The sequence below is a fragment of the Brienomyrus brachyistius genome, chromosome 5 (genome assembly GCF_023856365.1).
Source record: "Brienomyrus brachyistius isolate T26 chromosome 5, BBRACH_0.4, whole genome shotgun sequence".
Lineage (NCBI taxonomy): Eukaryota > Metazoa > Chordata > Actinopteri > Osteoglossiformes > Mormyridae > Brienomyrus > Brienomyrus brachyistius.
In genome coordinates this window covers 21,435,860-21,452,974 of record NC_064537.1, presented here as the reverse complement: position 1 = coordinate 21,452,974, position 17,115 = coordinate 21,435,860, and the positions used below count along the sequence as shown (strand labels likewise).

At 41.4% G+C, this 17,115-nt stretch overlaps 1 protein-coding gene across 3 annotated transcripts in view; it reads right to left on the bottom strand.

Annotated features, from left to right (window-relative positions):
• stxbp4 (syntaxin binding protein 4) overlaps positions 1-17,115 on the bottom strand; it is a 55,072-nt gene that overhangs the window by 22,207 nt on the left and 15,750 nt on the right. For all 3 annotated transcript variants that reach the window (XM_049015592.1, XM_049015591.1, XM_049015593.1), the window contains 7 exons: positions 14,817-15,042; positions 14,560-14,638; positions 6,470-6,567; positions 5,238-5,334; positions 4,945-5,069; positions 4,769-4,858; positions 4,164-4,229 (listed from right to left, as the gene is read on the bottom strand). In XM_049015592.1, the coding sequence (XP_048871549.1) occupies positions 4,164-4,229; positions 4,769-4,858; positions 4,945-5,069; positions 5,238-5,334; positions 6,470-6,567; positions 14,560-14,638; positions 14,817-15,042 (781 nt within the window). The remainder of the gene's footprint in view (positions 1-4,163; positions 4,230-4,768; positions 4,859-4,944; positions 5,070-5,237; positions 5,335-6,469; positions 6,568-14,559; positions 14,639-14,816; positions 15,043-17,115) is intronic.

Genomic DNA, 17,115 nt, shown 5'->3' with positions numbered 1-17,115 from the left:
AGCAGATCCTTTAAGTCTTGTAAATTGCAAAGTGGGGCCTGTATGGATTGGACTTGTTTGTCCAGCACATCCCACAGACACTTGATTGGATTGTGATCTGGGGAGTTTGGAGGCCAAGTCAACACCTTGAACTCCTTTAATTGTTGTTCTACCTATTCCTGAATAATTTTTGCAGTGGGGCAGAGTGCATTATCCTGCTGAAAGAGGCCACTGCCATCGGGGAAAACGGTTGCCACGAAGGGGTGTATTTAGTGGGCATGTTTAGGTAGGTGGTGAATGCCAGGACCCAAGGTTTCCCAGCAAAACATTGAACAGACAACTCCCAGATTGCCTTCTTCCCATAATGCATTGTGGTTCCATCTCTTCCCCAGGTAAATGATGCACATGCATCCAGCCGACCATATAATGCAACAGAAAATGTTACTCATCAGATCAGGCCACCGTCTTCAATTGTTCCAGTTCTGATGCTCACATGTCCATTGTCAGCATGGGAACTCTCTCCATTCTACAGCTGCGCAGCCGCATACGCAGACAGCTGCTATGCGCTGTGTGTTCTGACACCTTTCCATCAAAGCCAGCATTAACTTTTCAGCAATACGTTCCACAGTAGATGTCCTGTGGGATCGCATGAGATGAATTTGCCTTCGCTCCCCCAAGACCTGCCATTGTGGAGATGCTCTGACCCAGTCGTCTAACCATCACAATCTGGCTCTTGTCAAAGTCGCTCAGATCCTTATGCTTGCCCATTTTTCCTCGTTCAAACTTCAAAAACTGACCAATTTCCCCACTTCAAAGTACAAAAACTTACCACAAACTGACCGTTCACTTTCCCAATATATAATGGCCCCCCTGACAAATACTACTGCAATAAGACAATCCATGTATTTCACTTGACAGTTGATTTTAATGTTATGACTGATTGGAAAGTGTGTCTCACACACACACACACACACACACACACACACACACTCACACACACACAAGTCGGGTAAACATATCCTTATGGGGACCGCTCCTTCACTTCTATGGGAAAAATGCTAACTATGACAACCTTAACCCCCACCCTGCCCTAACCATAACCATAAGTAACCAAGCAAAATACAAGAATTTTTGCATTTTTAGTTTTTTCATTGCAGTCACTGATTTTTATAAAATCGAGTTTTCCCTTATGGGGACCAGGAAATTGGTCCCTATAAGGGGAAAAAAAACAGGTATTCATCACATCGTGGGGACATTCTGTCCCCAAAAGGTAAGGTATTCATGCTCACACACACACACATATATATAGATATATGTATGTATGTATTTTAATTTCAGGTGTAAAATGATAAGTATTTTTGATCCTGACAGGTACAACATTTTAGGAGTTACAGGAACATGCCCAACAGCACAGTGTGACTTTTGACCCCGTGAGTAAGGCATCCAAGGGCCAAACACCAAAAACCACTTCAGCAAAGCGACTCCAGTATACAGAGACATTAAATTTGCAGTGAGAAGATCGCATTATGCACTTACTAATCAAAGGCAGTAAAAGCAGCAGATACAATTAGTTTTGTGATGAATAATAGCACTGCAATTTAAAGAGAGATTAATAAGCATTTCTTTGTCAAAAAACACCTGAAATTAACCCAAAATTACCATTAGAAAATGTTTTACACTTTCTAAAAGTGACATGTGCATTAATTTGTCTTCATCTGGTATGGCATTGGCTGTCCTTAACATTCACTTTAACACCTAGATATGATGCTTTAACTACAAATTAATTACATTATAGTCCATAACAACCCTAAATGAAAAAAAGTTCATTACGATCATATTTGGTGGCTGGGTTTTGTGGGAGCTGGGAAGAATTCACACAGCTTCAGGGCTTTTTGCAGAGCTCGGCTTAAAGTATTTTTGCCTTACATGTTGTTCTCTGTCCCACCACAGCAGGCACACGGCAAAGTAACAAGCCGTACGCGGCCCCATGAACATGAGATGGCTACTGGATCATGAAGCTCCGAACATCTTTGGCTCGTTCCGTTTCAGTTCGGATGCCTGCTGCTGCCAGCCGGATGTGCTGTTTGAGCCGATCTGGCCTTAGTCCCTTGCCTCAACTTTTAATGCCCTTGCCCTGTCTCTCTTACTGTCTTATATTCCAGTAAACATTGTAATACGGTAATTAGACACATGATAAAAACTAGGAAGCCAAGGACTATATATATAACATCAGCTATACTTGAAATGGACAGTAGACACACTTACCAAATAATTGTCAGTTACCCCACCTTAATGAAACCCCAATATATGTGTGTGTGTGTGTGTGTGTGTGTGTGCATGTGAGGCACACATTCCAATCAATCATAACGTTAAAACCAGCTGTTACGTATGTGAATAACACTGGATCGGTTTTTGTTTTGTTTTTTGTGATTCTTCAAGAATATCAGGATTTTAAAAGGAACTTGACCCACATTCCTCATTTACTGAAATCACCTTCTATCCCCAAGACATTTTATATATCTTGTTGAAATGTTAAGCGACTTCATAAAATGCATCCTGCTGGCCGGTGAAGGCTCTAGTCTCCATTTTGATTGGTTGTGGACATCGCATGTGTTTAAGACAACATGCTGCGACCAGTCATCAGTCATAGTGGATGCTGCATGTGTTTAAGACAGCATGCTGAGACCAGTCATCAGTCATGACTGATTTGCGTTTCCGTGCTTACGTAGACGTTTACTGAAACCAGGCATTTTTTGAAAGTTCAGACTGGTTTGCTTATGATAAAAGAAAAATTCTACTTTTTCGATAATCATTTATCTTGGGGTTCTTGCATTTTTAAATAATATATTGCAGTTTTTATGTCGGGGAAGAAAGTACATTTGACTGTAAGGCTTCAATAATTTTCATTTCTTATGAACCATATTCACAAAGGTTATAAATGTATGATGCTTAATAATATAACTAAATGATCTGTATTTTTAACTCTTAAATTATTAAAGTACAAGATTATGCAAAATCCATGACCAATAATACTTAAATTTTTAATGAAAACAATTAAAATAAGTATGTGGTGGATTTGCAGTAAAGACCATTCACTATTAAAATTACTGCCAGGATTGTCCTAGTCACAAAGTTTCAGGTACCTCAGTGCTACAACAGTCAAGCAGTATTACCAGGTAAAGCGCAAATCCTTGTAATATGTGAATGCCTAGCTTATGAAGAATAATTTCTGTCACCTTAATTATTCTAACAAAATTTTTTTAATAGAATGAAAGTCACCTCGGAACCATTTCAACGCGGAAAATCAGATTATCCCTTCTGACAAGCGCAGCACAGATTTTTAAATTCCCAACATTGGGCTATATTGAGATAACCACAAATAGTACTTCTGTTTAAGTGTGCTGCTGATTTATTCACATTGTAACGCCTCTGCCTGGGACATCCGTGGTGAGAAATAAGCCCTGGGCTCCCACGCTAAAGGCGGCGATATCTACAGCCTTGCCAATAGGCAAAGGCCCTTTCAAGAATTTCTATTGGATATGTAGCTGGCCTGGCATAACAGCCAATGAAAGGGCACGTAATGAAACCGAAGCAGGTCTCACTTCCGATCTGTAAGGTTGCCAGGCCACTTTTGCACACTTCTGACACCAATGAAACACCTCTGCTGGAGACTAACCGTGGTGAGAATCAAACCCCGGTCTCCCACGCTCCTAGGCTGCTAGAATTGTTGCAACATATATCACTTGTTCGAGATGCGAAAAACTTTGTTTTTAATCTGAAATGGCTACACATAAGTGTTCAGGCTGTACAGGATAGCTTTATACATTCTGAACATAATGTTCTTAACTTAAGCTCCCCGGTGGAAAATCGTGGCTCTCCTGAAAATAACACATCCAAACTCTTGAACTTGCAGACAGTGAAGTCTAGGATTATTTTTACAGCAAAATCATAGTCACCAGCAACACCAATCTCCACCCCAACTTCACCACTATCTGTGGCCTGTTGTTCAGTGCTAATATAAACAAAATAATAATAAGCAGGTGTTGAACCTCATGACCCTTTGTAGTCCAGGGCAGAATATCAAAGGCCTGCATGAAGACAGAGCTCCCCCTGGTGGAGCTCCTTTTAATTAACTAGCCAAACTAAGAATTTAGAAAATCGGGCAAAATTTTTTTTAAAAATACCTGGTTAATCTTCTTCATTTCTTCTTGCATCTTATGCTGGTGGTTTGCAGATTCTACCAATGCATCCTATTTAGAAACATTTAGAAAATTACATGGTATCTATAATATTTCTTTATTTATCAGAACATCCTTTTCAATTCAAATGTTATTTTACTATGCGCCATGTGGCACCAAATTAAATCTGGCAAACAATTGCGGAGTAAGTGAACATAGAGGAACCAAAAAATAAAAATTACCGGTCATACCTACAGGCTCAGACAATGATGAATCCTGTGGTGATTTCACACTTTCATGTCCTTTGAGAGTATACAGTATACTGAAGCTTTCCATGAAACTTTCTTGTCTTTTGATATACAAGTCAGCCTTGCATTTTTGTACTGTTTATAATTTTCTTTTGTTTTTTTGTATTCCTCCCAATCTCATGTTGAATGTGTCCATCTGCCTTCCTACACAAATTTAATTACCAATGGTATTTCTGGCATCAGCTTTTGCTCTAGTTTTAACAGCAAAGCAAAACCGAAAAATTTCTTCATTTTTGCTATTGTTTCCGTATGTTCAGTATGTTTAGAATCTTCATTATATGCAGCTAAGGAAAAAAGCGTTACCTGAAGTTTCTTTATCTTTTTCAAAGCTTCAGCGTGGTCCTTTCGCAATCGCTCCATCACCTCAAGTTCATCAGAATCTGATGAATAACACTGCCAGGTAGGAAAAAGTAAAAAAAATAGATCAATTATTGTATAAACATCCATTAATCAATGCGCACTGGGCATGAAAGAATTACCGGTTGCTCTCCTGATGATTCTGACAGGCTTGGGAGATTATCTGAAGCAACGCCTGATGCTTCTTGACCCAACGTGGATGCATCAATTTGCGACTGGACCAGCTCTTTAGTATTATCCTCACAATCTACGTGGGAACACTTCATATTTCAGTATGTATTAACAATGGAAGGTGTATTCAAAAGACAAAATCAAAGACCAGATCAATGATATGTGCAATTGCTTCAGTGGTAGACTCTGCAATGCAAGAACTACTGTCATGAATTGTAGCCGTAGTCCTGGATTTTGGTCTTACCCTCAGGAGCTGCAATGCCAGTCGAGTCAGAGGACAGTCGCTCTTTCAGTGTCTGCCGCTGTTCTTCCGTGAGTTTTATCCCTAAGGACCCTAAAGCCTACAAGCCCATTAAAACTTTGGTTCATTCGTATACTTACACGGAATGGTAATGTGCACATATTTGCTATCCAACTGTCTGTTATCCATCCATCCAATTTTCCAAACCGCTTATCCTACTGGGTCGCGGGGGGGTCCGGAGCCTATCCTGGAAGCAATGGGCACGAGGCAGGGAACAACCCCGGATGGGGGGCCAGCCCATCGCAGGGCACACACACACCATTCACACACACATTCACACCTACGGGTAATTTAGCGACTCCAATTAGCCTCAGCATGTTTTTGGACTGTGGGGGGAAACCGGAGTACCCGGAGGAAACCCCACGACGACATGGGGAGAACATGCAAACTCTGTACACATGTGACCCAGGCGGAGACTCGAACCCAGGTCATGAGGCATGAGGCAACAGTGCTAACCACTGCACCACCATGCCGCCCCCACTGTCTGTTATATTATGGTTTTTATAGGTGATCTAGCAGTAACATTGCAGGTAAAAAAGGTCCTGGCTATAATTGCCCACTGTGACCCTATAAGATCTGCCCTTCTAATCATCCCCTATATCTAACAGGTGAATTCTCTCTCGCCCTTTCCCCACCTTTGCTACTGTGTGGTGAGTGTACTGGTGCAGAATGGCTGCTGTGACATCATCTAGGTGGGGGCTACACAGTGGTAGTGGTTGAACTGTAGGTTGCCTCTGTAAAGCAGTTTGGTCTTCAAAACCTCTACATAAATGCAACTTTCATAAAAAAAAATCTCTTAATGTAAAACACATTTATACCAGGTACAGGTAAAGGAAGCTTAATTTATAGTATTGCAATAGGCCCTAGCATGACTGAGAGTGCTAGCATCAGTAGGTAATACTGATTACTCTTTGTGGAAGGTCTGGGAACCATCTGCAGCAATAATACCAATAACAGTCTGCCTCAGACAAGCAAAAAGGGCCAAATTAAAGTGCCCTCACTTCATCATCACATAATAGATTATCGAGTGGCACAGCTACAAAAAACTGCAGCATTCACTAGTCATTATTCACAGTCGGACAAGCAGCCTTCATTCAATCTCACCTCCGTCGGTCAAATGTAATAACAATCGTGCGACAGCGATTGATTATAATGCCGAAAGAATAAAAACTGACCTGCATCAGCTTGTCCAGCTTTAAGAAACTGCTAGAGCTAAGAGAAATTCCCCTCCGTGGGGCCGAGCTGGTTGGTGTATGACTGGCAGACACAGCATCTATTGATACAAACACAAATCCAGCCGGGGGGGGGGGGGGGGGGGGGGAGTTAGCATTGCCAAAAAACTCTAATGGCACAGTGAGGAAGCAAATGGAAAAACAGTTTCTTTTGGCAGTTTGTAGGAAAGAGTTCTGTCAAAAGGTGGGGCAAAGGTGAATAAAAGCAGGATTTATTTGAGAAAGGACTTTATTGGAGTTAAAATGATGATGTATTGATGATAAGGCCTCTTGATGTTAAAACACAAAACCAAAAAAAACTAACAAAAAAAAAAAAAAACCTAAAACACAACATACTCGGCTCAGCTAAACCACCAAAGTTAAATCTCCAAGCTCACGCTAATTAAACTTTGAAGAGGACAGAAGTTATCAGTTATTTCTATACCTGAGGTACTTGTTGGCCTGAGAACGCTGATCATTCACCATGAGGATGTGAAGTATCAGCTCTCGAATCTCTTAGTGCTGTTCCGCCACCCACCAGCTCGACATATTCTTCTCCACATCATTTGCAGGGTGAACCACAGCACACAAATCCCTATTGTGAAGCTCACAGGAGTAAATGCAAGGAGATTCCTAAAAGATTGGTCTGCATCCGGAACATTTTTTTCACTCCCATCTTCTGCACCCACTGCTGTCACGTCACATGAATATCCTTCTATGAGGCTTGAAGACGTAAAGAGAATCTGTATCCCCATATACTGTAACTGGATCTGAACTGCGAAGCTGCATTTTTATTTAACCGATGACATATAAAATCATACAGTATGATACCCTTTTGCTAATCTTCAACTGGTACTTTCACTTAAAATACGTCTGGTCTCTCTGTATCCAGTGTTCATTGTAGTGTACCTGGCAATTACATACATCCATCCATTTTCCAAACCGCTTATCCTACTGGGTCGCGGGGGGTCCGGAGCCTATCCCGGAAGCAATGGGCACGAGGCAGGGAATAAGCCAGGATGGGGGGCCAACCCATCGCAGGGCACACTCACACACCATTCACTCACACATGCACACCTATAGGCAATTTAGCAACTCCAATTAGCCTCAGCATGTTTTTGGACTATGGTGGGAAACCAGAGTACCCGGAGGAAACCCCACGACGACATGGGGAGTGTCATGCCCGGCTCATCCGCTCCTCGTGTGTGCCACGCCCCCTGATTACCCACGTGTGCTTCCCTGATCGTCTCCTGCTGTGTCCGATTACTTTGATTAGTCTTTGTGTATTTAAGTCCTGGTCTGACCTGTTCCCCTTGTCTGTCATTGTGGTTATGATGTGGATTGTACCTGTCAGTGTTCCCAAGACCCGATTCCCCTATTAAACCCCGAGTATTGCCCCGATTTGGATTTGTGTGCCTGTTCTTCGCACGCCTGCCCGCACGATCGCCGCTTTGCTCGACCGCGATCGTGACAGGAAGAACATGCAAACTCTACACACATGTGACCCAGGCGGAGACTCGAACCCAAGTCCCTGAGGCGTGAGGCAACAGTGCTAACCACTGCACCACCATGCCACCCCTGGCAATTACATAAATAATAAAAACTAAAAAACTGAAAAAAATTATATCAAGTTGTAGGACAAAAGTTTGACTGATAAATTGACACTAATAAATAAGAAATATTCTTATCAGTTTTCTATTAGTGGGACACCAAACTGCAATTCAGTGTTAATTTCTGAAATCCAGCTGTTCACTTTAACTCACATCATTACAAGACAAGATGAAGGAGCTGCATGTTAATTAGGAGGGTTGTAAAGATACCGCAGGTAATGAAGGGGGCTTTCATACTGCTCACTGGAAAATGGGCCAAATTATTCTAATAAGGGAAACAGGGAAAATAAATTCAGAAGTCAAATGTTATTAAGAAGATGGTTCTCTGGCATAGCTAAAGGATTAGTGTCAATTGTCATGCTACTTAGGAAGAATCTGCAAAACAAAAGTTACGCATAATTAAAAAAACAAATTTTTTTTTTTTTTACAAAGCAAAGAGCGAAAAGAATGGAGCTCAGTTTGAGTGTGACTACACGCCATGTGACAGTTGAATAATTGTCAGGGAGACAATGCATTAAGACGTCTTCCAGCTAGCCATCCTTCCTGTCACCCTCCAAGCTCTGCGCAGCGTCTATCGCGCCACACTCAACACTTCACTGGCGGGCACAGGCGAACCATGGCACAGTCCGCCAGTCAAAAAAAAGCCGCTTGCTCAGCCCTCCCGTGCCGGCGCCCGTCCCAGCAGGCGGAAGGGATAGAAGGTAGATGACAGTGTAATCCCCATCCATTTGGGAATTCCTCTGGTCGCAGCGTGATGGGGGGGGGGCGTGCCTTTTTTTTCACAGAGACAGCAGAGCGCTTGACACCTTCCAAATGAGCAGTCTGGCAACCCGCCGCCCCCATTCCTCCCCCACTTCCGCCGCCGGGCGCCTCGCCATGCGCCATCTGTCTCGCCTCTCCAGCTCGGCTCTCCATCGACTCAAACAACTTCTGCAGCACGGCGGAGCCGTACCACGCTTAAAGGAGCCATCATTAAGGTGGTGGCGGTGGGGGGGTGTTGGTGATGCAAATCCTCGCTTCATTAAATATAGACCTTAGCATCTAAGTCCTCCTTCACAAGCTTCATGTGACACTGCGCACTAAACGGAGCCATTATCTATCACATTTATTCACACCTACTATTCTACCTGGCTCAGTGTGTCAGCTCTGTATAATAACAGTGTAAAACTTTGTGATATATGTTAACCGTATATAATTTTATCACATCGGCAGATTTCACATCCTAGTGACCAACTACAATACAGATGTTTCGAATAATCTTCAAGTAATGTTCAAGGGAATCACTGAAGGTAATACAGTGAATGAGATTATATTAATTATACTGAGATACAGAAAAGGACCATAACACTCTAGTGTTTTGTATATTTGCGTTTTTATTTGGAGCCAGTGATTATGCACCTAGGAAGTATGGAACAACAAACAAGGTTCATCTCAGACTGGGACAAAAGGACAATGGAATTACACAGATTGGTGCGCTAACGACAATTTTGTACTGCTGCATGTAAACACCACTTCTTAGGACTATGAGAGGATACCCGAGTACCAAGAGAAAACACAGACAGAACGTGTAAACACTATACAAAGCCAAGGCTGGATTTCAACCGACAACCCTAAAGGTGCAGTTCAACCAACTGAACCACCGTGATCAGGAGAAACGGTCTGAAAAAAAGAACCAAATCAATTTTTTTTTACAGAACACTTCCCAGCACGATGCCCCCAGGGCACTAAACATAGCAGTGACATTACAAGTATATGCAATATATTTAAAGTTTATTTCTTCGGCAGGTCGCCTCCAGCACAGAGATGATCATTGAGATACGGCTTCCAGCCCTGGAGGACATCTACAGCTCACGCTGCCTCAAGAACGCTTCCAGCATCTGTAAACTCTACACAGCCTCGCCATTGTTTGCTGAAGCCTCTTCCATCTGGCATGCGTTAGAAGGCCCTTTAAGCCCGCACCACCAGACTGAGGAATAGCTATCTCCCCAGAGCTATAAAGGCCATGAATCAACTCATCAAGCTCCCTCCATAATCCGCCTTAACTGTTTTGATTCGTACTGTTTTTCGTTCCGCAGCACTATTTTGCACATCTGAGCTGTTTGCGCTACTTACTCCTGCCAGACTTGCACTTCATATTCCTGGTAACTTAATATTGTCTCTACTGTCATATACAGTTTGTTATACTGTTAACACTGTACATACTGCCTTAAACTGTGGTTATTTAATTAATTACCATTTTACAAATGTATTGGTTCTGATGCTGCTTCTTTAAATGTAAAACATCATTGTTATTTTATCCGATTTGTTCAATTTTTAACTTACTGTGTTTTATGCGTAAAAAGGTTAATCTCAAACTTTTTTTTTTTCTTATCAAACTTAATCTCGCTGCAATGTGCAGTGTCCATGGTACACATGTAATCACAATAAAGATATTCATTCATTCATTCACTCGTTCATTCATTCATGTGCATTGCAGATGGACAGATAATTTAATATATATATATATATATACATATATATATATATATATATATATATATATATATATACACACACACACACACACACACACACACACATATATATACACACACACACACACACACACACACACACACACACACACATATATATATATATATATATATATATAATGGGGGGCAGAGAATAAAAAGATTGAGAAAAAAAAGCCAGAGGGTGATAGGATAAAAGCCTTGTAAATCACGTACCTTGTCCTTGGGAGGGGGGGGGGGGGGGGGACAGTTTTACTGCAACTTCAACGCCACCATTTGTACAGTTTAAAACCCTCTCAGTGTGAGAGGGATAGTTCCTCCCTCTCCTTATCTACATTGTTATACCTAAAGATATGATAAATATGTTTGCAAAAATATGAATTATATTCCATCTGCAAATTATCATGCTGTAATTATACATTAATGATTTTTAGTTTAGCAACAATTTCGGAACTGGCTGAACTGAGTAAGAAAACGATTCCATAGCCATCAGCTGTTTGGCGCAAGGTTTAAAAATCAAACCCATGTGAAAGAGTGTCAAGGTTGTTTGCAAATTGACCTGTCTGAATTGTAAATCTGTGCGGGGGTCGCTCTCAATAGTAATGCGGATGTCAAGCACATTAAACAATATAGAGAGACAACGTACATGCTAAATCAGAGGAAATTTACATCGATTGAGATTCAGTTGAAAACATTTTGCAAAAGAAATAAAGGTGTTTAGTAACTAAAAACTGTTCACCTGCAAAATAATATGTGAACAGTGTAGTGGCTTTTTACAGAAGTTTAAATACATGTAAAGATAGACTTACAGCATTTCAGAATGTAGTGGCAATTATAACATTTTATTTCTACAGGAATAGCTTTTTGTTTTTCTCATCCATTTAATTCCCATCCCTGATAAGGACTTGTGGAGGACAGAAAAAGCCCATAGCACTTCAGAAGCAGGATGAATAAACTAAACTCCTCTCATGGTATTGATGACTCAAAACACGATGAGGAGGCTGATACCATTTCCTCCAAAAAGGGCTACGACGCAGCTTGGCGAACTGAGCATTCAAGAGGAACTGTTCACCCACAACCTGGCACCCGCAGCTCACCCAGCTTCTCTCCTGCTGAAAATAGCTCCGCATAATGGTCATTGAACGCTCGGCACAGTTAATAAATAAAAGCTGGAGCTTTTTATCGAGAACAGACAAAGGTTCGGAAGCAGAAATGTGCCCTCCACAAAGCCCTGGAGTCCTCAAACAACCTCCCTCCACCTGCAGAGGAGCGATTTGGCACCGGATACGCAGTTTCCAGAACAGCCAGCAGCTTTCTCTACATTGCCACCCCCCCCCCCCTCCAAAAAAAAAAACTGAAGGGTCCTCAAATTTGGATGCCGCATGGACTGAACCCCCTGGACAAGTCATCAGGGTGTCATAAGCACTGAAGATTTTACTGTCCTCTGAACAGGGACGTATTTTTCTACTGTGGCAGACATATTGTTAAACTATATGGACACAGTTCCATCACCACTGTCGCGCTAAAACTGTATTAGAATCAAACCACAGCAAAAAGTGAGAACCCAGTGGAATACAGGTTTTATACATACATACATACATACATACATACATACACACACACATATATATATATATAGTTCATTTGAAACGTTTGCATGGAACATGACCACTGTTGGGCAAACTGGACCCTGTTTCTAACAGGCAGCCCACAGCTTTGCAGGTACCTGGGAGAACTGAAGACTGTATGTACTAATCCGGCATTCATCCTTCCTGCAACCTACCAGCCAATTGCTTCATCCTTCACCATTATCTGAGAATATACTGAAACGCTTTTTCAACTGTGATACTGGGAAGCCTTGTACAACACACCTATTGTTGTTTTAGACATTCAATTTTTGTTTTGGACATTAAAATATTTCCGAATACGTTCCAATAATGCAAACTACACCGTTAAGTGCCTCTTGGTTGGGGAGGGATTTGAATGGAAATCCATAGCACAGCTACAGATAACAAGGTTTTCCTCACTAAGTGCTACACTATTGATATTTCCATAACCTAAAGGGTGATCAACACCCATTAAATTGACTGAGGGACACCTTTTCATTAATGTAATTTCACAGAGTTCCTGGTAACTATGGCAACACACCCACACCGACAGAAGAGGTTTCGATTATGTGGCCTTTGCCTGCCTTTAAAATGTCATAAATGCCCACCTTCGATATTTGTTGTAAAAATTAACCCAAGCCAAAGTCACCGTTAATGCTTTTAAAAACTGTAATTATTATTCCATTGCATAAAAAAAAAACTTACTTCCACTCAGTCAGCCAAACTTGAAAATATGGTGTATAGCCATCTTTTCATTTTTTCATTCAACTGTTTTTACCATATTGCCAGCCAACACGCTTTAAGTTTTGCCAGAAAATATCTATAGAAATAGTCAGAACAAATCTTGCTCGGTATTCACACACATAAAACAATTTAGAGAAATTATAGTTATATTAGTTGTTGCCTATTTATTTAGTAGATTAGCTGCGCTCATCGGGGGTTAGCACTTTTATAATGCACACACTGAATATCTTAAACAAGTAAAAAAAAAAAAAAAAAAAAAAAAGGTAAATCAACTGTATTTTTTTAGTGATGGACAAAATGACATTTCGTGAAGCATTTGCTGTAGTTTTTGACCCCACTAGATGGTGTTCTTGGTTTGCTTTGCGGCATGATTTGTGCCCTTTTTGGACGAAGAGCACCATCTAGTGGAGTCAAAAAATACAGCAAATGGTTCATGGAGCATCATTTTGTCCATCACTAGTATATGTAGTCACTAGTAATCTATTTTTTTGTCTGTTTCATATCCACTTTAAAGGCAGGTGGCTTTCTTGCATGTGAAAAGCATAGCATGACTGTGGCATACCACTTTTGTTCGGATGGGCTGACTTTTACAGTGTTATCAAATCAGTACTCTTCTCTGGCACTTCAGCAATCTGCCTGTGTGGATCATATGATACACCAAAGTTGTAGGCATCACTGCATATACCATATGCTTAACACTACCTTCATAGCACCCTGCTGCAACAATGATCTCAGGCCTATGACTGAAGGTATACCGAGCCAAGAGTGACTGAGCATGAGAAAAATGAGGAGGTCACATTTACGTTGTCAAATATAACACCAAGTAAATATAAAACAGTGACCACTTAAGATCAAAAATAGGGCAAAGCGAATGAAACTTGGGAAACTAATGAAACTAATAGAAACATCTAAAGAAAGCACACAGTTATTAGCATCCTAGTACAGTGCTTATGGATAGCCAGCCAGCGTGGCTCTGCCCCCCCATTGGCCAACTAGTTCCACTGAGAACTGTTTTATGTTACCTAGCAACCATTCTCATTCTCCTGCTCTGAGACTGTGGTCATTTGCATAAGAATGATACTTAATAAATCTTCGATTTTTTTTAATTAAAATACATCAGTAATATTTCTTTTAATGTATGGTTAACCATTTGATTAGAAACAATCACACCGGTTAGGCTAAGCTATATCACTTTAAACAACAGTCGTTGACTTTGAAGAAGAAAAACAAAATAAGTTCAAAATGAATTTCCTTTGTAAGACCCAATTTAATCAACTAAGTGCTTTTCTCTGAAAAATATCACCAAAGCACTACAGATGAATAAAAAAAATCAAAGTAAATAAAGAAAAGCTCCTGGATTAAATTGTTTTACATACATTTCAGAATGGAAAAGTGCTGAAACTACCCAACTTCTTCAACCGCTTTTAAGGAAAGGCTGCTTATTATCCAGAGACCTCCAGGTTACAGGTCAGACATGCAAACTCTTAAACAGAGAATCAGGCTTGATGACTCAGCTGATTTTTTGACTCATTGGATAAAGAGGTAGAAGACTTCAAATTTCTGTAAGAATGACTTATTACCTGGGCAAGTGTCGGCAGCTGTGGTGCTATCAGGTTGCGTACCAGAGGGCTGCTCCATCCTCGGGAGAAAGCTCCGAACCTACAGCGATGCATGACAAAGGACTGCGAATTCCACCCGGTCTGAACACAGCATTGTATAAACCGCACCACAGTTATGTGGCATAGTGACCTAGGTATATGCATGTACTTATTCTTACTTACGCTAACAAGACAAAATGGTGATGCTACACAGCTTTCGAGAGGACGTTCAGCCTTACTTGACTTAGCTGGACTGAGGGCAGGGTCTCACTTCCAGGACTGGGAGCGCAGGAAATCCTTCGGACCAGATTGCCAGACTGCGACAGCAAGCCCAGCCCCGTGGGCCTCAGCAAATGGCCATTCCCACAAAGTGCCTGCTGCAGGGAGATGGGAATCTGGGGACTGTGGCCGGGGCTGAGGGAAGATCTCGGGTGAATGAAGACAATCTCAATAGTGGGGTCTGGCCTGCAATGGGAAACCATAAGGATGCACGTGAGCACAACTGAACTAGTTGTCTGACTAGCCTCAGTGGAGAACCTCATTCACATTTGATGACTCTAAAAAGATATGCTACACTTTCCCAGGAGCCAACATTTGCCAAGTTCCAGTTGTTCATACAGCATATTGAAGCATCATCCACAATGGCACATTGCCATCGTGCACATATACATAAAGGAATGTAAGAGAGAAGAAAAATCTTTTCTACTGCGGGACAGCATTTATATTCCATGCTGAAACCATATCTGCAGTGAATAATAGCTACCTGCCTAATCATAAACTTTCAGCTTCAGTTACAGCTGTGAAACAGCGATGATGTCATGCACTTTTCTAGAAAAAAATCTTATGCACCATTAGGTGTTACAGTATAAACATACTGGATTAGTTTTTCCTTTTTAAAATGGGAAACTTTCACATGATATCACCCATATCACCACAGTAAAAAAGAGAATAAGATAAAAATAGGACAAATAATAAAAAATAAAATGTCCTTCTAAGAACACCAGATGGTTGTGGTAACAACATTTCAGCAATGCCTACAGTGTAAATGTGTGGGACGCGGGAACAGACAAGGGCTTTGAGCTGGACTCAACAACTTCTCCAGTGATGCAAATTTTATCTGAAGATGACAATCATACTGACTAAATGCATGTTATTTAGTCCTACTTGCTCTGCCTTTCCTTCATTTCTGATGCAAGGTGCCTAAACTATTAATTTAAAATCATATTACATAACACTGCAGTCATACATAATTATGCCTCATAGTAAAACAGCATTGCTACACTGTCATCACCAGAAAACAGGTGTAAATTAGCATTTTGCTAACCATTGCCACCATCTGATTGGGTCTAACTGGGATGCCCCTGTGGAAATTTTGTTCATTGTAAGATTAAAAAAATAGGTTCCCGAATAAATAATCCAAGGTTACATTTCATAAATGTAGGACTTCTGTATCCCAGTATCAGTGATTATTTCATCATTAAAACTACAACATCCAGAATGGTAGCCTGATGTTCTGGCGAAGTATGCACACATGCAAGGTTCTCTCCTGCAATACAAAAACAGGTAGTTAAGGGTGAACTGGAGTCTACACTGTCCATGGGTTGTGAATGTGTGCCTTACAAAGGACCGACATGCTGTCCAGGGTGTCCCTCCTTCATGTCTGACTGGAAGTGCCAGATCTGAAATACGTGACACGTTTACTTGATATCTAACATTCCCCTAACATTCAGTGGGAAAAAAAACAGTGCTTGGTAAGTGAAACATACCATAGAGATTCAGATCTCTGATGCTTTACTATTACTTCTTGAGGTTAAAATGAAAGTATATTGCAGTTAATCCCATAGACACATAACATCCATCCATCCATTTTACAAACCGCTTATCCTTCTGGGTCGCGAGGGGTCCGGAGCCTATCCTGGAAGCAATGGGCACGAGGCAGGGAACAACCCAGGATGGGGGGCCAGCCCATCGCAGGGCACACTCACACACCATTCACTCACACATGCACTCTTACTGGCAATTTAGGAACTCCAATTAGCCTCAGCATGTTTTTCAACTGTGGGGGGAAACCAGAGTACCCGGAGGAAACCCCACGACGACATGGGGAGAACATGCAAACTCCACACACATGTGATCAAGGTGGAGACTCAAACCTGGGTCCCAGAGGTGCGAGGCAACAGTGCTAACCACTGTACCACCATGCCGCCCCTTACAGTGATAACCACTGCACCACCATGCCGCCCCTTACAGTGCTAACCACTGCACCACCATGCCGCCCCTTACAGTGCTAACCACTGCACCACCATGCCGCCCTCTAGACCGATAAAATTGACATTAATATAATGTTCCTTTCTAGACAAAGTTATTGTCTGCCACGTTACATTTTCACATTGGAATATTTTCCCAGGTACAATGAGAGCGAGAATTCCCAGTCCTGGTGTTTCCTTTACTTATAAGGAACACACGTATTCTTCTAAGGATAGTCTTAGGAAAAACGTTTTTGGAGAATCTATTGTTTTTCAAGAGAACTTAAAATAT